A 22,045-nucleotide genomic window follows, 5' to 3' on the forward strand; every position below is an offset into this window, starting at 1 on the left:
AAGTCAGATAACCATATGAAATGGGCAATAAATATCTAAATCATTAATATTAATAGTACAAGAAATCTTCATATACACTGAGAAAAAAAAATCATATAAAGGTGAAACATATCTATTTTACTAAAGGAGGATTTAGTGCCATCACAAATATGTTTATCATTCCTGGTTTGATGTCAGGTATACAAAAGATTCTGCCTCCTTAGAAATAAGATTGGGTCACAAAATAAATAAATAGATTAGAATAAAATGGGAAGATTACATATTCAAAGAAAGTTGATAGCAGAGACTGCTGTCTGGGCCTTTATTCAACACACTTGCCTCAACCAGCATTATCATATTTACTGTTTTACCTTTTTCATGTACACCACCAGTCAAAATTTAGGACACACCTTCTCATTCAATGTTTTTATTTATTTTAATTATTTTCGACATTGTAGATTAATATTGAAGACATCAAAACTATGAAATAATCTGGTTCTGCTATAATCTGGATTACAACAGCAGTCAGGACTATCCATTGTGTACTAACCTTACCTCTGAACAACACAACTGATGGTCTCAAACACATTAGGAAGGCAAGTCATTCTGCAAATGAACTCTTGACAAGGCTCATGTTAATTAGAAACCATTCCAGGAGACCACTTCATGAAGCAGACTGAGAGAATACCAAGATTGCGCAAAGCTGTCATGAAGGAAAAAGGGGGCTACTTTACAGAATCTAAAATATAAAACATATTCTGCTTGGTTTAACACTTTTTTGTGCATTAAATAATTCCATATATGTTCTTTCATAGTTTGATGTATTTGGTATTAATCTACAGTGTTTCAAATAATTAAAATAAATACAAACCCCCTGAATGAGATGGTGTTTGCAAACTTTTGACTGGTAGTGTGTTTCAAGACTGTCCTACAGACAGGCAGCAGCACAGTTAACAAAGTTTCTGACTAACAAGCAGCAGCAGTAAATACAAATATGACATATAATCGTGATTCATGTAACGAATGAAATTAGCATTACCCTCAAATCGTTCAATGAGATCAGTTCATTAAGTTCAAGTCTTTTTTAATTTAATTCAGATGCCAATCTCACTGCACCTTGGGGGACAGAGCCTTTGCCATCGCTGCCCCGGCTCTCTGGAACTCTCTGCCTTCACACATCCGCAACTCTGACTCACTTCAATCATTCAAAAACCACCTCAAGACCTACCTGTTCAAAAAAGCAGACAACACATGACCTCTACCCCCACCCCACCTCTGTCCTTATTTTGTTGTATTCTCTTTGTTTTATACTCTTCCTATTTTTAATTAGAGGATCATATGGTTCACTAAATTCCCCCTAATGCTGAACTGTCTCTTTTGAGGCAGACCTAATATCCTAAAGACTGTGATTGTAATTCAGTGGTCAATATGTGGTCAGGTGGGAATAAGTGAGAATAATCTCTTTCAATTAAGAATAGTTTCTGTCACAAAAGTAACTCTGGTTCACTTCAGTGATCTTTAAACAGATATTGTTAATATTATTATCACTGCTAAAGTCATTTTATTCATACCAACAGGCTATGGAGCGAGCAAGTAACTGAAACACAGTGAAAACTTTTCAATGGATGAGCACCTCCCTCTAGTGTAAGTGATTTTGAAATGAAAAAGTGCAACTGCAGAGGTTCCTATGTTTGGTCAAAATGAGAAATGAGACAGTATGTAACATAATGAACTTCCTTATGTTAAAAAAAAAAAGCTGCATTGCATTAACTTCTCTTACAGTGTAGGGACAGCAAACATATTGAATTATGACTGAGCCTTGTCAAGTTGCACTGTCTGCAGGGTTTTGCAGGATATCAGCGCATAGTTTAAGACAGCATCATCTCTCTCTGATTAACTAGCTGTCAGCATGTAATGGGGACCAGAAGTGTATCATTAATATATGCTGCGCAGCATATTGGCAGTAGGGATACGAGGTGTGACTGCACAGAGTAAGCAGTTTCTGTGAGAGAAATTCATTCTAACTAAAAACTCCTGACAAAACCAAACTGATATATAAAGGAGAGTTGGCTTCTGTGATAAAAAAAAAAAAAAAAAAAGAACAGAAAAAGTACGAGTACAGCTCACTTGCTCACAAGACTGGTCACATGAGGTGGTCAGATGATAAGGTGAGGTCATTAGGTTGAGAGTGTGGAGGATGTTTGTGGAGTCAGAGGTTGGGGCGAGACTCAGTGAGAATGAATGAAGCTGTGTGAAATGAGCTGTAAAAATGAGTTGACTTCGCACGAGTGAAGCGCCGTCAGCAGGTCTTCTGTACAGCATCAGCACATAGTTTTTAAACACAACATCTTTCGGTAACCAGAGCAGGATGAAGCAATCAAAACATAATGAAAACCAGAGGCTAGACATGAAATAAATACGCTGGAGCGGATGGAGTGGGTGGAGGTCACAAAGAGAAATATGGAATCAGAATTGTGTAACTGAGGGCATGAGAAAGGAGGACAATATGGAATGGATGAAACAAGAAGTGCAGTTAAAAAAAAGTATAGCTGTGACAGTTGAGGGAGGAAGGGAGCTGAAATGATGAAGTCTAATACTCAGGTTGATAGACAGAGATGTGACATAGGCAGGGCAGCTAGGGGAATAAAGGTTGGACAACATGACAGAGAGCACAGCCGTGTCAAGGATGAAGAGTGCCAGAATTGAAAGCAGATGTGTTACAACCTTCTCAGTCCCTCTGTGGCTTCATCCCTTGTTCCCTGATGGGAAAGCAGGCAGGAGTCACAACAGAAGAGAATTACGAGCCTGCTTGGATGCACAAGCATATACGCAACAAAAACAGTAGAAGTGTTACATTAAACCCCAGGGCCTGACAGCAGCTGGATTCTCCGCCGTCCCTTGGGAGGCAGCAACACACAAAGGACTGTCCTATCTGTGACCCACATGAGACACAGAAGACAGGGGAGGAGGAAATGGAAGCAGAGAGGAGGATAAGGTAGTTGCTTTAATGCTGTGTAATGTTCAAACCTGAGAGCATGACAAATAGTTACATAACACCTAGCAACATTACAAATTCATGTGACATCTACACATGCTTGGGCACACTGGCTCCTCTCTTCCTCTGCTTCCTCCTCTTGCACATGCATGAGACAGTACATACTCACACACACATACGCACACAAGTTCCCATAAGGTACTGTTGTGCTCTATTACTCAAACATCTGATTTAAGCAGATATGAGAGCACAGGCCTTTAATGCATGATGTCAGCACATATATCATATAGAAGCTACACACAAAGCTAAAAATTGGAGAAAGCTAAAGGGCACGTCTCTCTGGTTGTGTCCCTGAGCTTGTGCGTGAAATGACACACATACACGCACAAATGCAAAAGCAGTAGCAAGGAGGAAGCGTGCATGAAGAGTGTATTGTGATTCTGCACCACTGAAAGCCACAAATGTAGTTATTCAGCTATTTCCTGATGCAGATTCCAGTTTAAGACACTGCAGGGAGAAGTGCACTGACACAGGCGCACACAAGCAGCAGACAAAGGCATCAAAGCCTTTGAGAGGCATAACGCTCAAGAGGAAACGTGTGGATGAATTAATAACGGATGTGTATGTGTGCCGGCGCGTGTAGTACACACATGCCAGGACGGCTCTTGAGATCTTAAGAGCTGCCCTCTGTGTGTCTGACAGCTAAGTGACACAAGTGTTAGCATACCAAAGCCTTGTGTTTCCCGGACTCCATTAAGATGTCGCTACTCCAGCCGGGCCTTGAGCCTCTGCCAAGATTCCCACACACACTGCTAGTACTGTTACACATCAGAGGAGAAGCAGAGGCATTTTTAGAGGGGATAAATGGAGGCTTTTTGCACATTTATTCCTTTCCTAACTTTCACATTTTGCTGAGGACAACAGAGTGGAAATTGGTTCACCAATTCTGGGGAATGCATTTAAATTCCCATGTAGTTACCCTCCCTGCCACTAAGCATTTCTTTCCAATAGAGTGTAATTCAATTATCAGCTGTCACTTCTGCTAACTAGAGGAGATGTGCAGTTAATGCGCTAAATGCCACAGGGGCTGGAGCTGCTCCGATTCATTGAATCTTAAGCGACCCCTCATCCCAGCATCTCTTTCTGATCTCTGTTTTTCCTCCATGGGTGACAGGCTGGACAATCGCAACAAGAAACATCTTTGTTTGGGGTTCTGAATGAAGAACATGCACAGACAGATTCACACATGAACCCACTCACAGTAGAGAGGGGAAAGTGGGGCTATTTAAAGAACTGTACTAAAGTTGAAGAATCTTGTTGTGAGAAGCTGAGGTTTAAATGGGAATCACAAGAGCCAAAAACTCAGACAAGAATCCTCTGTTTAAGAGATGGCATGATGCTGTTTGTATCTCATCTGCCCCTGGGTGATCATGCTGGCAATTAAATTACAAGCAAACTTTGTTAAGTATCTCCAAATTGAGGAATCTGAAACCATGCTTTGTTAAATTAATGAAAGAAACTGGAGGAACGTCCTCTTGGACACAATCAATGAACATCTCCCAGTGTTACTATCATTTCCTCATCTGCGCCACACAGGCAACAAAAAAGTGACAGCCGTTGTTTGAAACCAAAGTCCAATTCTCCCAGCAGAGCCCTCTCACTGGCAGCTCATGCTCTAACTGTTGCCAAATCTGAGCTCTGTGTATTGTATGAGTACTGAAGTGTGAACTAAATGTCTCTTTACAGGAAGAATGGCTGTGTGCACGCCTGTTAACACTCCATCCAGCAGTCATAGTACGCAGCACAAGCACATTATTATTCTGAAGATCTAAAATAGAGCCTCTTTGACTGTGCAGAGAGGAGATGCTTTGGTAGAGGCCAGAACACTGAGGTTCATGCACAGCAAAAAACAGGACAAGACGAGGCAGCCAGTATCTTTACAAGTCTCATTTTATTGGTGTACTTTGACAATAACAATGATGGTATAAAAGAAAAATCTCCATCATACAAATTTCAATAATCAAAAGATAATATGCCGATACACAAACGGATTCACATAAGGCTGACATCAAGTTTCGACAAGTGGCTTCAAATGGCTTCAATTCAAGGAGAGTTTCTCTCCTTACAATCAGAGAAGATATATCTTAAATTTAGCAATCTGTTTTCTTTTTGTTTATTTTTTTTTATTAATAGTTAGCTTTCATACAAAAAAATTAATCAGTGTAGATTTTAGAGTGGATTGTGTGGCTGGTTTTTGGGTGCCTGTGTTTGGTTGCATTGTAAGCATATGGTGTTTTTGGCTGACACTCGCTATCCTGCAGTGCTTCCCTCTGACCTGTGCCTTACCCCACGCTGCTGTCGCTATCAAAGAGACATCACAGGCAGAAACAAGGACACTGATCGCACATGTGAGAACTGATGCCCACGTCTGCTGTAATATGTCTCTTCGGTGGCTACAACATGCATGGTACAAGGAGGTCTCAGGAGAGCAGAACACCTCAGGGACCGTAAGAGGAAGTTAAAAATTCATGGGATATCTTTATTTCAAGAAAAAAAGGAAGGCTGTGCAGGGTGATGTAAAAACGTTGATGTCTCTGTGTAAGCTTCACTAGCACTTAAATGGCACCCGATAACATCCTCAGCCAAATCCCTCCAAAAAGCCTTGTTCTTTATGCTAGCTTCTGTAGTGATTTAAGACCCTATAGAACTTCTAAAACACTACACACAACAATATTTACAATGATCATTTTCTTGATATGCACTTTTTTCGATTTAAATATTTTTCCGCTTATAAAAAAAATAAAAACTTGTGTGGAAAAAAAAAAACACTGCAATAAATTAAGAAGCTTTAAGGCTGCCGGTTTTGTCAGACGGCCAAAGAATGGTCCCTTCATTCAAACTGGCACAGAATGGATCAGAGTAGGTGAGATTATGAGAGGATGAAACCTCTTGGGGTGAGCAGCAGGCCTGGTTTTGGTCTTGATTGAGACCTTTTACAGTAAATAGAACAGGAACAGACTGTCAGCATGCTCTTAACAGAAAACTAACATTTCCTGTTCTGGATAAAAAGCAGAAAAGCACTGACTGATACTAGCCCCTGTTTTCAGCCATCTAGTGCTCAGAGCTGTCGTGTAGTCACAAAAAAACACATCTGATTTTTTATGGTGTTAGCCGATGGAGCTACTCATTCTACAATGTGGAGTTTAGATCCCTTACAAATGGACTCAAAGGTCTTTAAAAGGGCCTATTTCTTTTGAAAGGTTGCTTACATCATCAATTGGCTTTTCCTATGTGTCCATCTAGCTTTTAATTCAAAGCAACGCAACAAAAAAAAAGATAATGTACAGCGTAGCATGTATGTATCAAGTCCAAGACATGGACCTGTGAGTTGTTCACAACCAGGTCCTAGGTATGAATCTTATCAGTGCTGTAAAACAGAATGAATACAAACAAACAAACAAAAAAACTCTACATGGAGGACAATCAAACCTATGAAAGGTTAAGCCATTTCACTCAAACACACATGGAAAAGAAAACTTAACACGTATGCCGCTACTGTCCGCGACTTTCACTGGGAACCTCCTGAGTGCCTGGCTAAGAGGTAAACACGTGCTACTGTGTGTGAGGATGAAGCAGGAAAATAAATACACAAATCAGCTTCACCTGGTAGAATGAAAAGGCGCCAGGATAGCCTGGCAAGGACGTAAAAACAATCACTACAGGTTGGAATGACATGAAAGAGCCATACAAGTTTGAGGAATGTTTTGACTGTTGATTCTAGCCTTTATGGTGTAGGAGTTGGTTCCAGTGAGAGAGAGAGAGAACCCCTTAAAGGGAGCTCTGGAAGGTCAGCACCATTGATTATCAATTAGTATTAAAAGGAGGTGCTCAGTGAAAGACTGGGGCCGCTAGCGTTTTCTGATAGGCGTCTTGCTCTTCCTGTGGTTGTCACACAAAATGGCCTCCTCCGATGTCTGTTCAGCAGATTTACACACACCAGTTTAGCGGTCCTGTTCCATTTCATCATTAGTCTGTGTCGAAATGAAATGAAACAGCACCCCGTTTACACAGACCTGAACCCCACAGCCCCACAGAAATACACACAACTACAAGTTTCAGTGCATCTAACACAGTCTGTCATATGTCATCTACTAAATCATCACATCAACCGCAAGAAAAATAAAAACTGAACAATTACAGAAAATAATCCATAAAAGATCAAATAAATAAAACGAGGTCCAGCCTCTATACTTCTTATTTCATAGTGGGAACACAACAGTTTGTCAACCACCCATGTAATCCCCCAAAACATACATCTTAAGAAATGCATACAAGGCGATCTGTGTGAAATGAAGTAGCTGCATGACCAGAGGACAGACAGTGAGGAGAAAGTGTCTGTATGTTGTTTTTTTTCTACAAAGGAATTACATTTACAGTATTGGGATTTTTTTTTTTTTACTCAGAATCAACACTGTCAAGCACAAATATCAGAGGAGGGGGTTCCTAGCAACTTGTATGTTCTGTTAGAGTGCTCTCAGTCTGTGTCAGTGCACAATGTTTGCCTGCACGCCACCCTACACACCGTCTGCTAAGACCTAAACACTTCAAAGTTTGATTCATTTGAGCAAATTGTCAAGCCACAAGCTAACAAAGCTAATCAAGGGTTACTCACAAGTTGCTTCAATGCGCATTCAGCTCTGCTTTTCCCTATCCACATCTAGATAAAGAAGAGTCTTTTAAAAAAATAAAGGCAGCCATATATTGGTTGTAGAGATACAGTTTACCCAGCACCCACAGTGGAGCAGGGCTGGCTAGCTATATTGCAAACACTAGACAATCTGAAAAATAACAAAGCAAAAGCTTCTGTAAACACCAGTGACAGTGACGGCAATCAAGTATTCTCTTCCTCTGCTTCCTCTATCGTAAAAATGAAGGTGAGTAAATATTGAGGATGTGGGATCTAAAAGTAAAACGGCAATGGTTTTTTTTTCTCTCCCTGGTCTGGACTCACACACCACACACAAAGTGAGGTTCGAAAGTCAGTCTGTCACAGTTTCAGGGGTAAAGTGTCTGGGAGGTCACCCTTAAGACCTTTGCACTGACAACAGGATACATACAGGCCATTTGCATAGCTCTCCCTCACTTGTATACACACAGACGGGCACGTAGACACACACACAGGTTCCGAATGGGTGGTATGTTTGCTTAGGCAAAGGTGTGATGAGTGTGAGGTTTGCATACGCAGTCACTCCGTCTCTCTAGTCCAATGAGGGTATGCTAGCACCCATGCTATTGCATCTGTGGAGTGAGGAAGTCAGGTCTAAGTTCTGCTGTCGGATATTACAGCTTATTGCTAACAGGATGAGCGTCGCTCTCCAACATACAGCCACTTGCAGGCAGCCAGAACGTTAAATGCAACTACGCAACACAAACATCACAGTCTTTAAATGGTATGTTCACAGGACAAAACATAGTTGGTCAGAGATGATTAAGGTATTAATATTCTCTAAACTTAGGATTTCACATACAGTATACAGAACTGAAAACAAGCACTCTTTTTTTTTAATAGCATTTTCTCTCACTCTCTTCACTTGTAGATTTGGCATACCTTCTGCAGAACCAGCTGCAAGAGTCCGCTCGGTTTAAGTTGAAGTGTGGTCGTGTGTGTGCATGCAAAAATGTTTTCACAGGCTTACTGCATTTTTCTAAAAGAAGATGTGCAAGAGTAAAGTAAAAAAAAAAAATCAAAGCCTCGGGGACCGTGTCAGCACATGTACGTATAGCTAATGTGTGTGCGCATGTGTATGTGTGTGTGCGCTAATGTGCATGTGAATCATGGCTTATTTTCATAAACAAGCACACTAGTGAAGGGTTGGATAAGGAAATGAATGAATGAATGGATGAATGCTGAAGGCCAAAATGGTGCAAAAGGCATGTGGAGACTGCAGACTACAGAAGCCCAGATGAGAAGAGTGATGGACTGTGGCACAAGCAAGTGCAGCATTTATCCTTAATTCTGTTTATGTTTCATCCAACATACTTATTTCTGAGTCTCCTTTCTTTGCATACAAACAAAACAAACAAAGCAAAAAAAAAATATCAACCAACTTAAAAGTCCTAAGCAGTGCTGCAACTGGTGAGATATGGCTGATGTCCCAGAGGACTTTGATTCCCAGATGTTTTTGCAGTCCAGCTGTGCCCACATCAGTAGTCAGCTACGGGTGCAAGCTTTCTGCTCAAACTGACTGTGATGTTGGTGTAGAGAGGCCTCCTGGACACTAGGGGGGAGTAGTTGAGGTTGTTTAGACCATCCACTTTTTGTCTCTCCTTTGAGTGGCGTAGCAAACTATACCTGCAAGACCAGACAGCTAATTAGTCAGCTGAAGGGATTGGAAGGCTTACAAATAACACTTCTGCACCCTATGCAGGGAAGCAAGTTTATAGTTCAGGTTTGACATGTTAAATGGAGTGGCACCTGAGGTTTAATGAAGAAAGACACGAGCAGTGGAACAGGTTTCATCATCGCTGTAATAGAAAACTTGGCTGACATTGAGAGTGTCTGACAGAAAGTAGCAGTTGCATATTTATCTACATGGGATTGACTCATCAGCAGATTGCTGCAGTGTTGTCAGCCTGAATACACTGACATTAATCAGAACAATTTTATGGATGCATTACAAAAACACTTTCTTTTGAGGGGGGAAAATGTTCTTTTCCTTCCTGTTGTCACTTCCTTCAGTTTTTTTTTTAATATTGTGAAATGAAAGAAACATTTGTTCTGTAGCTGTTCTAAGTAATCAAGAGTGGGAATGATTGGAATCCAGCCCCAAAGCATACAAGCGTATCACATGCAAAGTCTTTAAAAGAGTCTAAAATCTCTCAAAGTCACTGTTCTGGCTTTTCATGTGACTGGCTTACACCACATGAGCCTAAGCCTCCTTCTAATTATCCTCCACTTTAGACCAAAGTGTGTATCTGTGTGTGCACGTGTGCATGTGAATGATCCATTCATGCATTGATACTAACCTTCCGAGAAACTGGACCTCCCCGCGGTGGTGATGTGGGATCGACATGTAGCGTCCCTGATCTCCGTGCGGTCTACTTACTGAGTAGTTGGCGTACTGCACCCTACACAAACATTTAATGCTCATTAATCTATAGTGTACAGAGACAAGACAGAGCAAGCATTGTATTATCTTTTATTGTCATATTTTCAAAGGAAGCACAATAGACATCACTTGGGTCTCCGTACAATCATGTTTACTCTGTGTGCCACATGATATGGACGTAAAAGAGGGGAAGGTTTCGCAGTGTTTGCATACAAAAAGGATCATTACCAAAAGAAACAAAAACAAACTAGTTAGAATTGACAGTGTGTTTTGAGAGCTTGGAGTGTGTGCAGCTGCCTGAGAGCTGTGTAGGCGGGGGGGAGGGACGACAATGCTGTGTGACAAGGGCACATGGATAAAAAAAAAAGAAAACCTGAAAACATAAAAACTAATACAAAGCCTGCTGTGCGCGAAACTGGTCCAACCCATCTTTTGAATACGCCTCATGTCAACAATAGTGACTCTCTCATGCTCCTACTCTGCTAGACAGGAGAATGATTTGTGTGTGTGTGCTTATGTGTGTTTGTGTGTTCAACTCACCTGTTCCAGAGGTCATCGTCCTCTCCTCCCCAGCCCCAGAAAGCATTAGGAAATCCATTAATCTTTTTGAACTGCTTCACCGTCAGGCCACTGACACCACCGAAGAACTCATTATATGGAAGGCTTGAGGGGGAGACAATTACATATATTAAATTAATATTAAGTAAGGATCACATTAGTAATGATGTTGCCCGTTGGGACAGATTCAGGACTCACATGTAGGAGTACTTGTCGAGTTTGACCGCAAAGTGTCGAGGCATGTCTGTGCAGCCATAGTAGTTTCTGTCGTTCTCCATGAGGTGGTCCACGTCGTGGAAGAGGAGACAGTCCCAGTCCAGGTCCTTCATGGCCTCCTTGTAGCCCACATTGAACAGCATGGCTCTGTTGAATGGCTCTGTGCCTCCCTGAGAATTTAAAGGAGAAACTTTCCTGTCATAACAATTCTGTAAGTTTGAGGAGTTTCAACTTTTCACCAACGGTCACATCCTTCGAATACTTGTGTTCATACCTGCTCTATGACATAAAAGGCAAACTGGAGTCTCTGTTTCTGCAGCACTGGTACCAGATGTCTTAGGAGGATGGGTAAATGTTCATGTCGGTTCCTGAACGGGACTAGGATTGCCACCTAAGGGACACAAATGGAGTCGACTACAATAAATTTACATGTACCACACTGACATCCTGACTTCTTCCCAATCCCAACCCCACAAACAAACCAACCTCCATGATCCAGTGCATTACACCCTTCTCCTATTCCCCTCCTGCTCTTTGTGCAACAATCACATTTAAGCTAGTGCAAAATATTTTTCTATAATATACAACCATGCTTTATACATTCATAACTGTACAAAAACATGGGTACTGTGCAATAAACATTGTAACTTGAATGAATGTTTGCTTCTCTGTTAACTGGGGATGCCTGAATACAGTAAACTATGTAGTTTGCTGAGCAATATACATGTGTGCTTTGCAAAATACATTATGTACTAAGCATACATGCCTGAATGTGGACCACTTAAGGTAAAGCATTTCTTAATTTAATTTAACACTGCATATTGACAATAAAGGAACTGCATGTTCATGTGTAGGGACACACAGGGGTACATTGTGTGCTGATACGTGCTGATGAGTGTCCAATTTGTTCCGAGTGAATGTTCTGGGAGTTGCAATCTCTCAGCATTAGGTAAATGGGAAAGTGTGTGTGAAGACAGCAAAAAAAAACAAAAACACTTATCAACACAAAAATCCACTGCAAACAAGTGTCAGGTCCTTGAAAATCTAATTTCCACAATGAGATGTGGCATGCATCAATCATAGAGCTACTGAGCCTCTAAACGTCTGTGAAAGGTGTTCATTTTCCCCCATAGACTGCTGGTTGCTATGACAGTCTCTGTTTTTTAAAGTTTCCTTTGAAGCTGGGTAAAAAGAAAACTGTGACAGGAAGGAACAAAAAGCAAGTGGAATAGGAGACAATGAGTGGTTCAGAGAGTGAGACTGTTGCGGTGGATAAGAAAATGATTGCCGGTAAATAAGAGAGATACAGAGATGATTGTCAGAACATACACGGTCCCTCAGGGCATGAATGTGAGAGATATGCAGACAGACAGATGGCAGGCAAGACTGCTCAGTTAGCCAAAAAAAGAAAGTGATAAAAAGAGAGAGCACACAGTAGAAAAGGGGGTTGACTAAGATTGAAACTGCTCAAACAAAACACAGAGGAACCTGTGGTTAGGATTGATGACTCTATGTGTATGTTGATTGAATGTTGTTCAGAGTGAGGGCATCATCCTGATTTGTATGGTTAGTGACAGAAAAAAAGGAAGTTGTGGAAAAGTATGTGTCTGACACAAGCTTTTTTAATACTGCCTGTGATTACCACAATTTAAACCATTTGTAACATTTGTATATATCTTAAATCTGTATTATTTTATTCATCTATTTTTATTTTACTTATTCAAACATTTTCTTGATTGTACTTATGTCTGGGTTGCTGTAACAACCGAATTCCCCCCCTGGGATCAATAAAGAAATATCTTATCTTATCTTAAGCTCTCACATGATTGTGCGTGGTTTGAGTGTGAATGCTGCCATAGTTCAAAATCTGATATAGATTATTTGCTCCACTTTTACTATAGAATGGGCACCTTAATTATTTAATATTTAATGTCTTTTAGAATTTTTTTGGATTATTAGAATTTTATCTGAAGTTGAATGGAAAAGTGTTTTCTTAAAAAAAAAATAAAAAAAAATGATTTTGTGAACGTTTTTTTTTTAAGGTTTCTGAAGTGCTTCTAGCTCTGAAAAAAAAAAAAAAAACTTTCCATATTTCAAAACCACTTCCTTTTGTGTTGAAAGTTAAAGGTACAGTCAGTGTGTATAAATGGGTATATTAAGGGATATCTAGTAGTTAAATTCTGAATTGAATCACTATATGCTAACCTCTCCTGTTGATGAAGGGACGGTGGCCTTCAAGGTCAAAAAGCTGCTATGATGTTGATCTTTACTAGTTTGTCAGTTCTACGTTACTGTAGAAACATGGCAGTGCAAGATACAGAAAAGTTCTTCACACTACACCTTTAATTTTATCTCAGTTGATTCAGTGTAAAGAGATGAGGTATTGGAATGGAGCATAAATCACTATTAATTAATTTAAGTTGTAGGATGACATCATATGAACTGAGCTTTTTGCAGCCCTTCATAAGAGTGTGCTGGGAATTCTGAAAAACAATAAAGATAAGTATAAGAAATTAAAAATGACAGATTAGCCACTTAACTCAGTAATCAGATATTTAAAGTGTTATTATTTCATCTTTTCTACCTGCCATAAGTTTAAAATAATGTATTCTACCTTGTAAACCAAAGGAAAACAAACTTCTTGAGAGAACGTTTGGTTGTGTGTTGAGTCGCTGCTGATAAAACAGTTCAACAGTTAGTCCAGAATTACATGTAACTGTTAATACATGCATTGTTTAACACCTAGAATTTTTAGTACAAAATGAGATTCAATTCACTCTGTTTTGAGCTTGGGCCCTATTCTCAAGCTTGTGTTAGTTTATCCTGGTGTCCATAGTCATAAATCTGTCCCTGTTTTCTATTTATGTAAACGAATGAACTGAAAGAGTTGAATACTCTGCTTTAAATTATCTGTCCAAATTTCTCTGATCATTTTCATACCATAACCATCCAGGGACCTCTGTGTGTAAGCAGCAGTTTCTGTTGTACACTTCTCTCATGCTTTACTCAGAGTATTTCCTACAGTGCTTTTCAGTGAATAGCTGTCCGAACACTGTCACATCCACACATACCTTCCAACGAGGTAAACAGTCTTTGGGCTTCCAGTAGCCTCCAGGGGCCATGCTGGGCTCTCTCTCCAGCAAGGATCTCTCCATCTCCTCCAGAGAAACCTCGCTCATATTCACCTCCAGCCTGCCCTCTATGTGTGAGAAAAACAGGGAGAGAAAGAATACATCAATTTAGCCATAAAATTACATAAATATGATGAAAAAAGACACAAGGGGATGACTAGCAAAAGACTGGTGTGCATCTGAATAACATTTAAGTAAAAAGAAGAATCAGGGAACACATAATTGTTATATTCAGAAATGGAAGTGAGAGAGGTATAGAGAAGGAGGAAAGAGGGGGAAGAAGAACAATGCATGTCAAAACTGGTATCAGTTGAGCAATCAGGAGGATACGTTGTTAAATAAAGTTAGGTGCATCACCAATTTAAACTAAAATCAAACACAAGCCCTGAACCACTTTAGCTGTCATTTGGAAAACAAATATGCACAAATAAGCATGTCTTTGTCTAAAAAGTTCAAACAAGGAGACTTTTGGTGCCTGATATGTTTCACAGATTCACTTGCTGAGCTCGTATCAAAGTCAAACTTGAGAACAAATCACAGTACTCACTCATGGAAGGCAGCCTCTCGGGGCAAACCTGGGAGGGGAGGTAGGTGAAGTCCTCAGGGAGGTATGTGGTGGGAGGAGCATCGCTCTCGCTCATGTTGAAGTCGTATGAATAATCTGCAGCCACGCACACATAAATGTATCAACATCACCATCAGCAGCAGCAGCAGCTTAATCCAGTCTGTATCAGCATGAGTCTACCTTTACTCTCTATTGTTTTGATGTTTTTAATCTGTTCACCTTTATTGCTGCTGGCCAAGCTTAGCCCTTTGTATGCTTATGTGAGAACACACTGAGCTCTTTTTTCTTTACTTTCTTTATTGAACCAAGGCCAAACCTGAATTCCTTTGCACACTCTTTCTAAGAAAAACACCTTGGTGTATGTTTTCTTTTCTTTTTGTTTACCTGTGCCATTGATGCTGTAAGCCCCTCTCACCACCTGCTCAAGAACCTGAGCCCCAATGTTCTTCACGTTCTCTCTGATCTGGATCCCTCTGGCTTGGACCATGAACACATACTCATTCACTGTGGACAAAAGAGGGGGGGACAAAGCGTTAAGCCATTTAATTCTTGGACAACGGCGGAAGTCACAAGTGTTTTTCATCCAGCAGATTGTAAGACATATTAGCAGGAATGGACAAAAAGCAGCTTAATATCCCATGATAAAACATAAAAGCAAACAACTACTGATCAAATAAAGGGGAGGTTGATGTCTTTACACATTTGTGAACTCATGACCAACATCTTTCCCCCTGCAGAACAATGCACACGCTCGAGAACGATAAACTTGGAGCATAAGCATGTTAATGCCTGCTCTAGTGTAAGCACACTCTTCCACCTGATCTGGCCCAAACTGATTATCTGCCTTGGTGACTTAATAAAGGGGATTTTCCAGCCACACATCAAGGGGCTTTCATTCCATAGGAGCCAACTGTTAGAATGTTAATCCATTACAACAGAAGTAGTGGAGAGGAAAAATGTGCAACTCAAACTTACTCAAGAACTGAGTCATTGACTTTTAATGATTGGTTGTTTTCAACTTTCGTGCATGATAATTGCAATGTTTGCCCTAATAATGCTGCTGCCACTGCTGTGCTGTCAGTCATGATTGTAATTCTATCATACATATTTTTGTAACAGGAGAGAACAGAGAACAGACAGACAAAATAAAGAGGAAGCACCGTAGATTTCCGCCTGCATTTCAATGTCTGCAATAACCACAAAACCCGCCAGGCGTGTACCATGTTCAGACAATCACAGGATCTGACCACATCCTCATATTGTGTTAAAAGTCTCTTCTTCCAACTGTAGTGTAGTTTTGCATGACAGTTACTTTGGGTAACTTTTTGCACAGACGCTCAGCGAGGGTTGACCTAAATAATGTCAAAACTATGGTCAACCTTAGAACATGGAGAGGGGATGTGGTTTAACTGTGTGTTACTTTTAAACACCTTGCACATGCAGAGCATCAGCCATAAAGTTTCACTTGCATGAGATTGTTTCTGGTTGTAAAATGGCTGTGTAATCTAGATTTACAGGAAAGTGTTTGAAGCTGTTTTTGAATGAAACAGACAACTTAATAGAGGTTGATTTTTCTAAACTCATCCCTCCAGGGTCACTTTCTGTTACTCCAGATTTCTTATTTGGAGCAGCATGCCCTGCACAGCTGCCAAATTAAAGTATCCCTTCAGTGAATCTGACCGTACCATCCATTAATCCAATCAGCGTTTTTATCTTAAAGCAATCCCGATACAATCCACACCCATCTGTGAAAGCACAGAGATGTGTGTATGTGTACATGCCAGTGTGCAAGTGCGTAATACTGCTGAGCTTGAAAACTACTGGATGTGATTTGTCATTAGTAATTGTATTACAGTTTCCATCACATTCATCTTGTTTTATACAAACTGCCTTGCTTGCAGAGACTATTGGCTAAGCGGTAACTGGAACCAATGTACTCATTTCACCTCTGCCACATGCAGATATTATAGTGCAGCCATAGCAAATCTGCAATGTATAATAATAGTAATAATGAAAAGGAAGAATACAGACTAGACCCTGTGCATTGTCACTGCCGCACTTGCAGACGTGGCACAGCAAACAAACACACGCATGCACGCACCCACACACACACACGCATGCACCCACCCACACACACACACACACACACACACACACACACACACACACACACACACACACACACACACACACACACACACACACACACACACACACACACACACACACACACACACGGATGGCCTTCTGAGGCACCATATGATGGAAAAATGCTAAGAGGCTTCTGGGGTGTGATCCAGTCCTGCAGGCACTGACATATTTCGACACGAAGGCGTCTCCTCCTGTCTGCCGAACATATGGATATACATCATCTATGCATGTCTCTACCAGAAGGTGCACCAGCGTGCACGATAAGACTGCGCAATGAATTGCAACTTCATAATCATACCAACATGTGCATTAGCACGGAAGACATTACAATAGGCTGAATTTATTGCACTAAAAAAATCGTATAATAATAAAACCTCTAATAAGCGAAGATTTCTCACTCTGCATGGAATGCATACACTTTACATATTATGTATGTATAACGGTCATGCTTTTAACTCACTCTGATGCAGTCAGACAACGCCAAAGCTAGCTATCTGCTGCTCTCAGATCACTTGGGTGCTCATCTTGAAGTGGAAAAAGATGCTTTTTGCATTAACTTTGGATTCAGGCAGTAGAGAATGTATTTGTAACATTAAGAACAGCAGGCAGAAATAAATATGTTTAAACAACAGATTTTGATGTCACTGACAATACTAAATCAAAATGATGCCTGATGTCTTTGAGCACCTGCTCATTCTTCTTCTTTAGTTTTTATAAACCCATCCAGGCTGAATCAAACAGCCAGTCAGGGTGAGCTTTCTTGTAGCTAGCCAATCACAATGACTCTATACAAAACATAGCACCATCCAGCTTTTATGTGACTCATGTTGGCAGTTGTCAGGCAAAGGTTGCGTCTGTCAGGTGCTATGGAGGCTTGGGGTAAATCTCTTTTTACTACTTTGGCATACAGTGCAAAAAAACTAAAAAGCCAAAAGAAGGAAATGGCTTCACCTGTACACCTGTGTTGTAGGGGCTGAAGAGCGATGAAGAAGTTGCGCTTATCTTGTCTGACAAGTAATGTTAGCTGTAGAGGTTAACAGCTAACCACAGCCCGTGGCTACTAGGGATGGGTACCTTTCATATTTGAACCGATACGGTACCGATACCCGATACCTGGGAATCGGTACCGGTACTCGACGGTACCAATTTTCGGTACTTTTGCGTGTGTTTATGTGGTAATAAATGTTAATTTGTTTAATAATAAAATCTCATTTTTTTTTATTTAACATATTTATTTCATTTAACATGAAATTAACAGAAACATGATTATATAGGTGATTAGATATATTAGCTGACACGTGCTCGTGGCGTCTAATTGCTCTTTCGGGAGTTTATCAATGAACACACGTGAATGCCTGCAGAAAGGAAAAAGTCAGTTCTCCATCTCTTTATAATAACATGACACACGACTTACTTATTGTGCATTCACGCACACAAGAACGGTTATAAACAGGGCAGGTAGTCGGAGCAAAAGAGTTCGTCTCAACCATAGACTGTAAATAAAAACTAAACTTTAATCCACCTGCAGTTCTGCCTCGCGGTCAGTGCGCGCCCGTCAGCTGCAGGCCCCGTTTGGCACGCTCCCGCGCAGATGCAGAGAGCAGAGACGTCCACCCGATCAGCCTCTGACTTTATTACAGGGCGAAAGGATAAAAAAAATCGCCTATACTTCAACTCCCTCACAGTCATAAGGATTAGTCTAGGTACCGAAACATGGTACCGTTTGATTTTACATGAATCGGTACTCGGTAGTACCGACGGAATTCGGTCGGTACCTATAAAAGTACCGAATTCGGTACCCATCCCTAGTGGCTACCACACCTAGTGATAAGTGGGACCAAATACCATGACTTTAATGATAACTTAAGTGGCATGGGGTTCATCATGACTGTTGAGTGGAACATGCAGTTTGCAGTAACAATGGTTGGCAATCTTAACTTTCCTGCTCCAGCCCAGCAAAACGCACGTGCCATTCTATGGGAGTGGCTTAGCAGAGCTATTCGGTACAGCAGAGGGTGAAGCCGAAGGTGTTTTCTGTTATGTTCATGCCACACACTGCCGCTAAAATATTTGTTTATCTTACTTCATGTTGCTATATTAATAATAAACAATGTAATTGCACTTTGCATATGTATTGCACTTCCTGCAGGCCTAGTGCACATGGAGTTTACATACAGTATGTCTTCCCTGAAGCTTTATTCAGTTCCCTTTTAAAAGGTTCTTTCAAGGGTCAGTGCACGTGCTCTGGCAAAAAGATGCAGAATGTGAACATGTCATGTATATAAAGCAGCAAACATACAGTTTTTCTCTCATCAAAAGTGCACTCTAGAGACTGGACTAATAGTTAGTGCCAAGGTATTCAAGACTACAAACTGTGACAAATGCAATTAGACAGGAGAGATGTGGAGTTCAGAGGAAGCTGCAACACAAGACCATTAGAGCTGGACATGTAAACATGGGGATTGAGGCACGCACACAGGTTTCTGATGTGTCAGGCATGGGACTTCTCATGCATACAAAACTTCCTGTTGACCCCAACATAGTCCCACCCCCCACTGCTCCTTATCCTATCAAAACCCCCACTGTAACCCATGACAGCATGACAGCAGACCTTGAATAACCTTGTCCTCTATAGTGCTCACAGAACACGCTGTCCGCATGCCAAGTCCAGCCCACCTCTCTTTCTTTCTCCTCTCTTTTTCTCTCAGTCTCACATCCCTTCCTCCCCATTATCTTTCCTTTTCCTCCATATCGTCCCTCTTCATCTCTAGGAGCCGCTGTCTCTGTTTAATGTGGTTTGTATCAGTATCTGTCGAGTCCGTTTGTTCCTATCGTTTAAGTAAATAATCTGAAAGATGATGGATTGCAGGCTTGCAGGGCCCATTTAGGCACCGACCTTGCACCCTGTCCTACTGTTCTGCGGTTCAGCAAAAAAAGAAAAAAAAAAAAGAAAACAACTACCAATAAACAAGAAAAAAAAGGATATGCACACAAAACTCCACCACCCCCCCAGCCCACCAACATGCCTTGCGTCTGAAAGGCAATTAACTCCACATTGATAGCTCAGCAGTGGGAGGTGATCGTTCCCATTCTGGAAGCTTCCTGATAAGAGCTGAAAGGCTGCTTTTTTTTCCCCAGTAGAGATGGTTTCTGCATGCACCCACACACACACACCCACACACACACACACACACACACACACACACACACACACACACACACACACACACACACACACACACACACACACACACACACACACACACACAGTTACACACCATACATGCACTCATAGCTTTCAGCATTTAAAGCTGTCGCTCACAGAAAGGGTCATTTTTACTGCCACTGCGTATCAGTGACACCCACAGACCGGCACATGCATAAAGACATCCAGGAAGTGGGCCGCTTTGGGCGCATAAATCATTTCTTCGCTGAATGCTGAATTTGTATAATGTCAGTGTAAAAGCTGAATTAATGGCACTATAAGCAATGTAACACCCTAAATTGACTATACATGATTCAGAAGCCCATTCCCTTACCTTATTGGAAAGTAAACAGCCAATTACTCAAAGCATTAGTGCTAAATCCTGCACAATTAGCAGCAACAACCACTGTAATTTCAGTGTATTGATCTATTCAGGATGTGTGGGACTAACATGGGATGTTGATGAAGATTATGGATTTCTGGTAGAGTTTTTTTAAACACACTTGTGTTCTTCTTGAGCCATTATTGGATCTCCTTTGAAGGACAAGCATGTTTTTTTTACCTCCTCTGACCCTCTGTGAGTGATGCTGAGAAGCCCTGAGCTTGATCAATACCCCCCCCCACACACACACACACACACACACACACACACACAGCAGTTTCTCTGTCAATATGCAAAACACAGACAGACACACACATACAGTGGGTTTTTTAATCGTTCGTTCAACTGATATATCTAATTATTATTATTATTATTATTATTATTATTATTATTATTATTATTATTATTATTATTATTATAAAACAATGTTTTTTAATTAAAAAAACTGATATAAATTGCTGGTATTTACCATAGACTGTATAAAATATGGATGTAGTATCTGTGACGTCACCAATCTGTTTCTGAAGCGCTGTTTTGAGGCCAATTGTCGTCGGCAGCCATATTGCTGCTGCTCATAAAGAGGCGGGCTTTGAGCCTCCTAGTCAACAGCTACAGTGTTCCCACCTGTCAATCAAGTCAGCTGTGTCTCTCATTGGAAGACTCATAATGTCAATATCTTCTAAATTGCCGCGTTAGAAAAACATTCACCCCCTACAGTGTGTGCCGATTGAGAAATGAGCTATCCAGACTACACTCATCTTTTGTACCAGGCTTTAAACATGTTTATTTCTGCTGTAAAGATTGTCTTTTTTGAATTGGTGTGTATGTGGTTTTCGGTACTTCTGGAGCCAGCCTCAAGCAGATCCTTGATGAACTGCAGTTTTTAACACTTCCGCATTGGACTCATATTTTTAGACTGGAGGTTGCCACTTGGTATTTACTCAGCAACAAACCCTCATGTTCCGAGACAGTAGGTAGCAGCAAGCGATTCACTATTAAATACAGAGAAGAAGAACTGCAAAAAGCTAATTAGCAAGCAAAAATAGTGTCGTCAGCATGTATGTTTTTCACTGTTTTGGTGTTGCATTCTGTTTGATCTCTGAAGTCAGAGGTTCCAAGATGCCCAGTGAAGTTGGAATTCAAAGTCACTCAAAGTTCTCAAACTCAGAGAAACTGCAGCACCTAACTAACAAACTGGAAATCCAATATGGCTTCTCACTGTCCTTTAAAAGTCATCATTTGCAACTTAGTCTTGTTCATTGTAATCAAATCAATCACACTGATAGTCATGTGCAAGTTCTATCTGTGGACATGTTGTTATGTTGCTTTCCCCCCACAAACTATATCATAGTGTGTTGTCCTCACCTGGAAATGGTTAACAATGCTAATAACAAAAGGAGCTAAGGGCAAAACAATTTTCTGAGTTGTTATTGCTCATAACTGGGATGTGGTCAACTCAGATCTGGCGTCATTCCCAGCTCTGGCATCTGACTCCTGAGGCAGAGGTCATGGGAATGAAGATGTATTGAAGAACCAAGAAGTGCTGTAGATCTAATATGAACAGCAATAAGTATACCAGAACATCCCAAAGCACTTTGTCGTAACAGCACTGACTTCGCAGCATTTGAAGACCCGCCTTTTTTTTTTCTTTTAGGTAGAAGACCAAGGATTTTGCCAGCTTATGGAGTATTTAGAACACTATCCAGAGTGATTACTACTTTGCAGATGTATCTCTGTTCTGTATGATATGATCT

General features: G+C 40.7%; 1 protein-coding gene across 1 annotated transcript in view; it reads right to left on the minus strand.

Annotated features, from left to right (window-relative positions):
- Positions 1 to 4,906: 4,906 nt before the first annotated feature.
- Positions 4,907 to 22,045, minus strand: part of b4galt5 (UDP-Gal:betaGlcNAc beta 1,4- galactosyltransferase, polypeptide 5) — a 36,658-nt gene continuing 19,519 nt past the window's right edge. Inside the window, exons 2-9 of the mRNA XM_034695243.1 lie at positions 14,938 to 15,057; positions 14,536 to 14,649; positions 13,929 to 14,056; positions 11,132 to 11,248; positions 10,840 to 11,027; positions 10,624 to 10,746; positions 10,001 to 10,102; positions 4,907 to 9,326 (exon numbers count right to left, since the gene is read on the minus strand). Of these exons, the coding sequence (XP_034551134.1) occupies positions 9,179 to 9,326; positions 10,001 to 10,102; positions 10,624 to 10,746; positions 10,840 to 11,027; positions 11,132 to 11,248; positions 13,929 to 14,056; positions 14,536 to 14,649; positions 14,938 to 15,057 (1,040 nt within the window). The 3' untranslated portion in view covers positions 4,907 to 9,178. The remainder of the gene's footprint in view (positions 9,327 to 10,000; positions 10,103 to 10,623; positions 10,747 to 10,839; positions 11,028 to 11,131; positions 11,249 to 13,928; positions 14,057 to 14,535; positions 14,650 to 14,937; positions 15,058 to 22,045) is intronic.

The sequence above is a fragment of the Notolabrus celidotus genome, chromosome 11, assembly GCF_009762535.1.
Source record: "Notolabrus celidotus isolate fNotCel1 chromosome 11, fNotCel1.pri, whole genome shotgun sequence".
NCBI classification, from domain to species: Eukaryota; Metazoa; Chordata; class Actinopteri; order Labriformes; family Labridae; genus Notolabrus; species Notolabrus celidotus.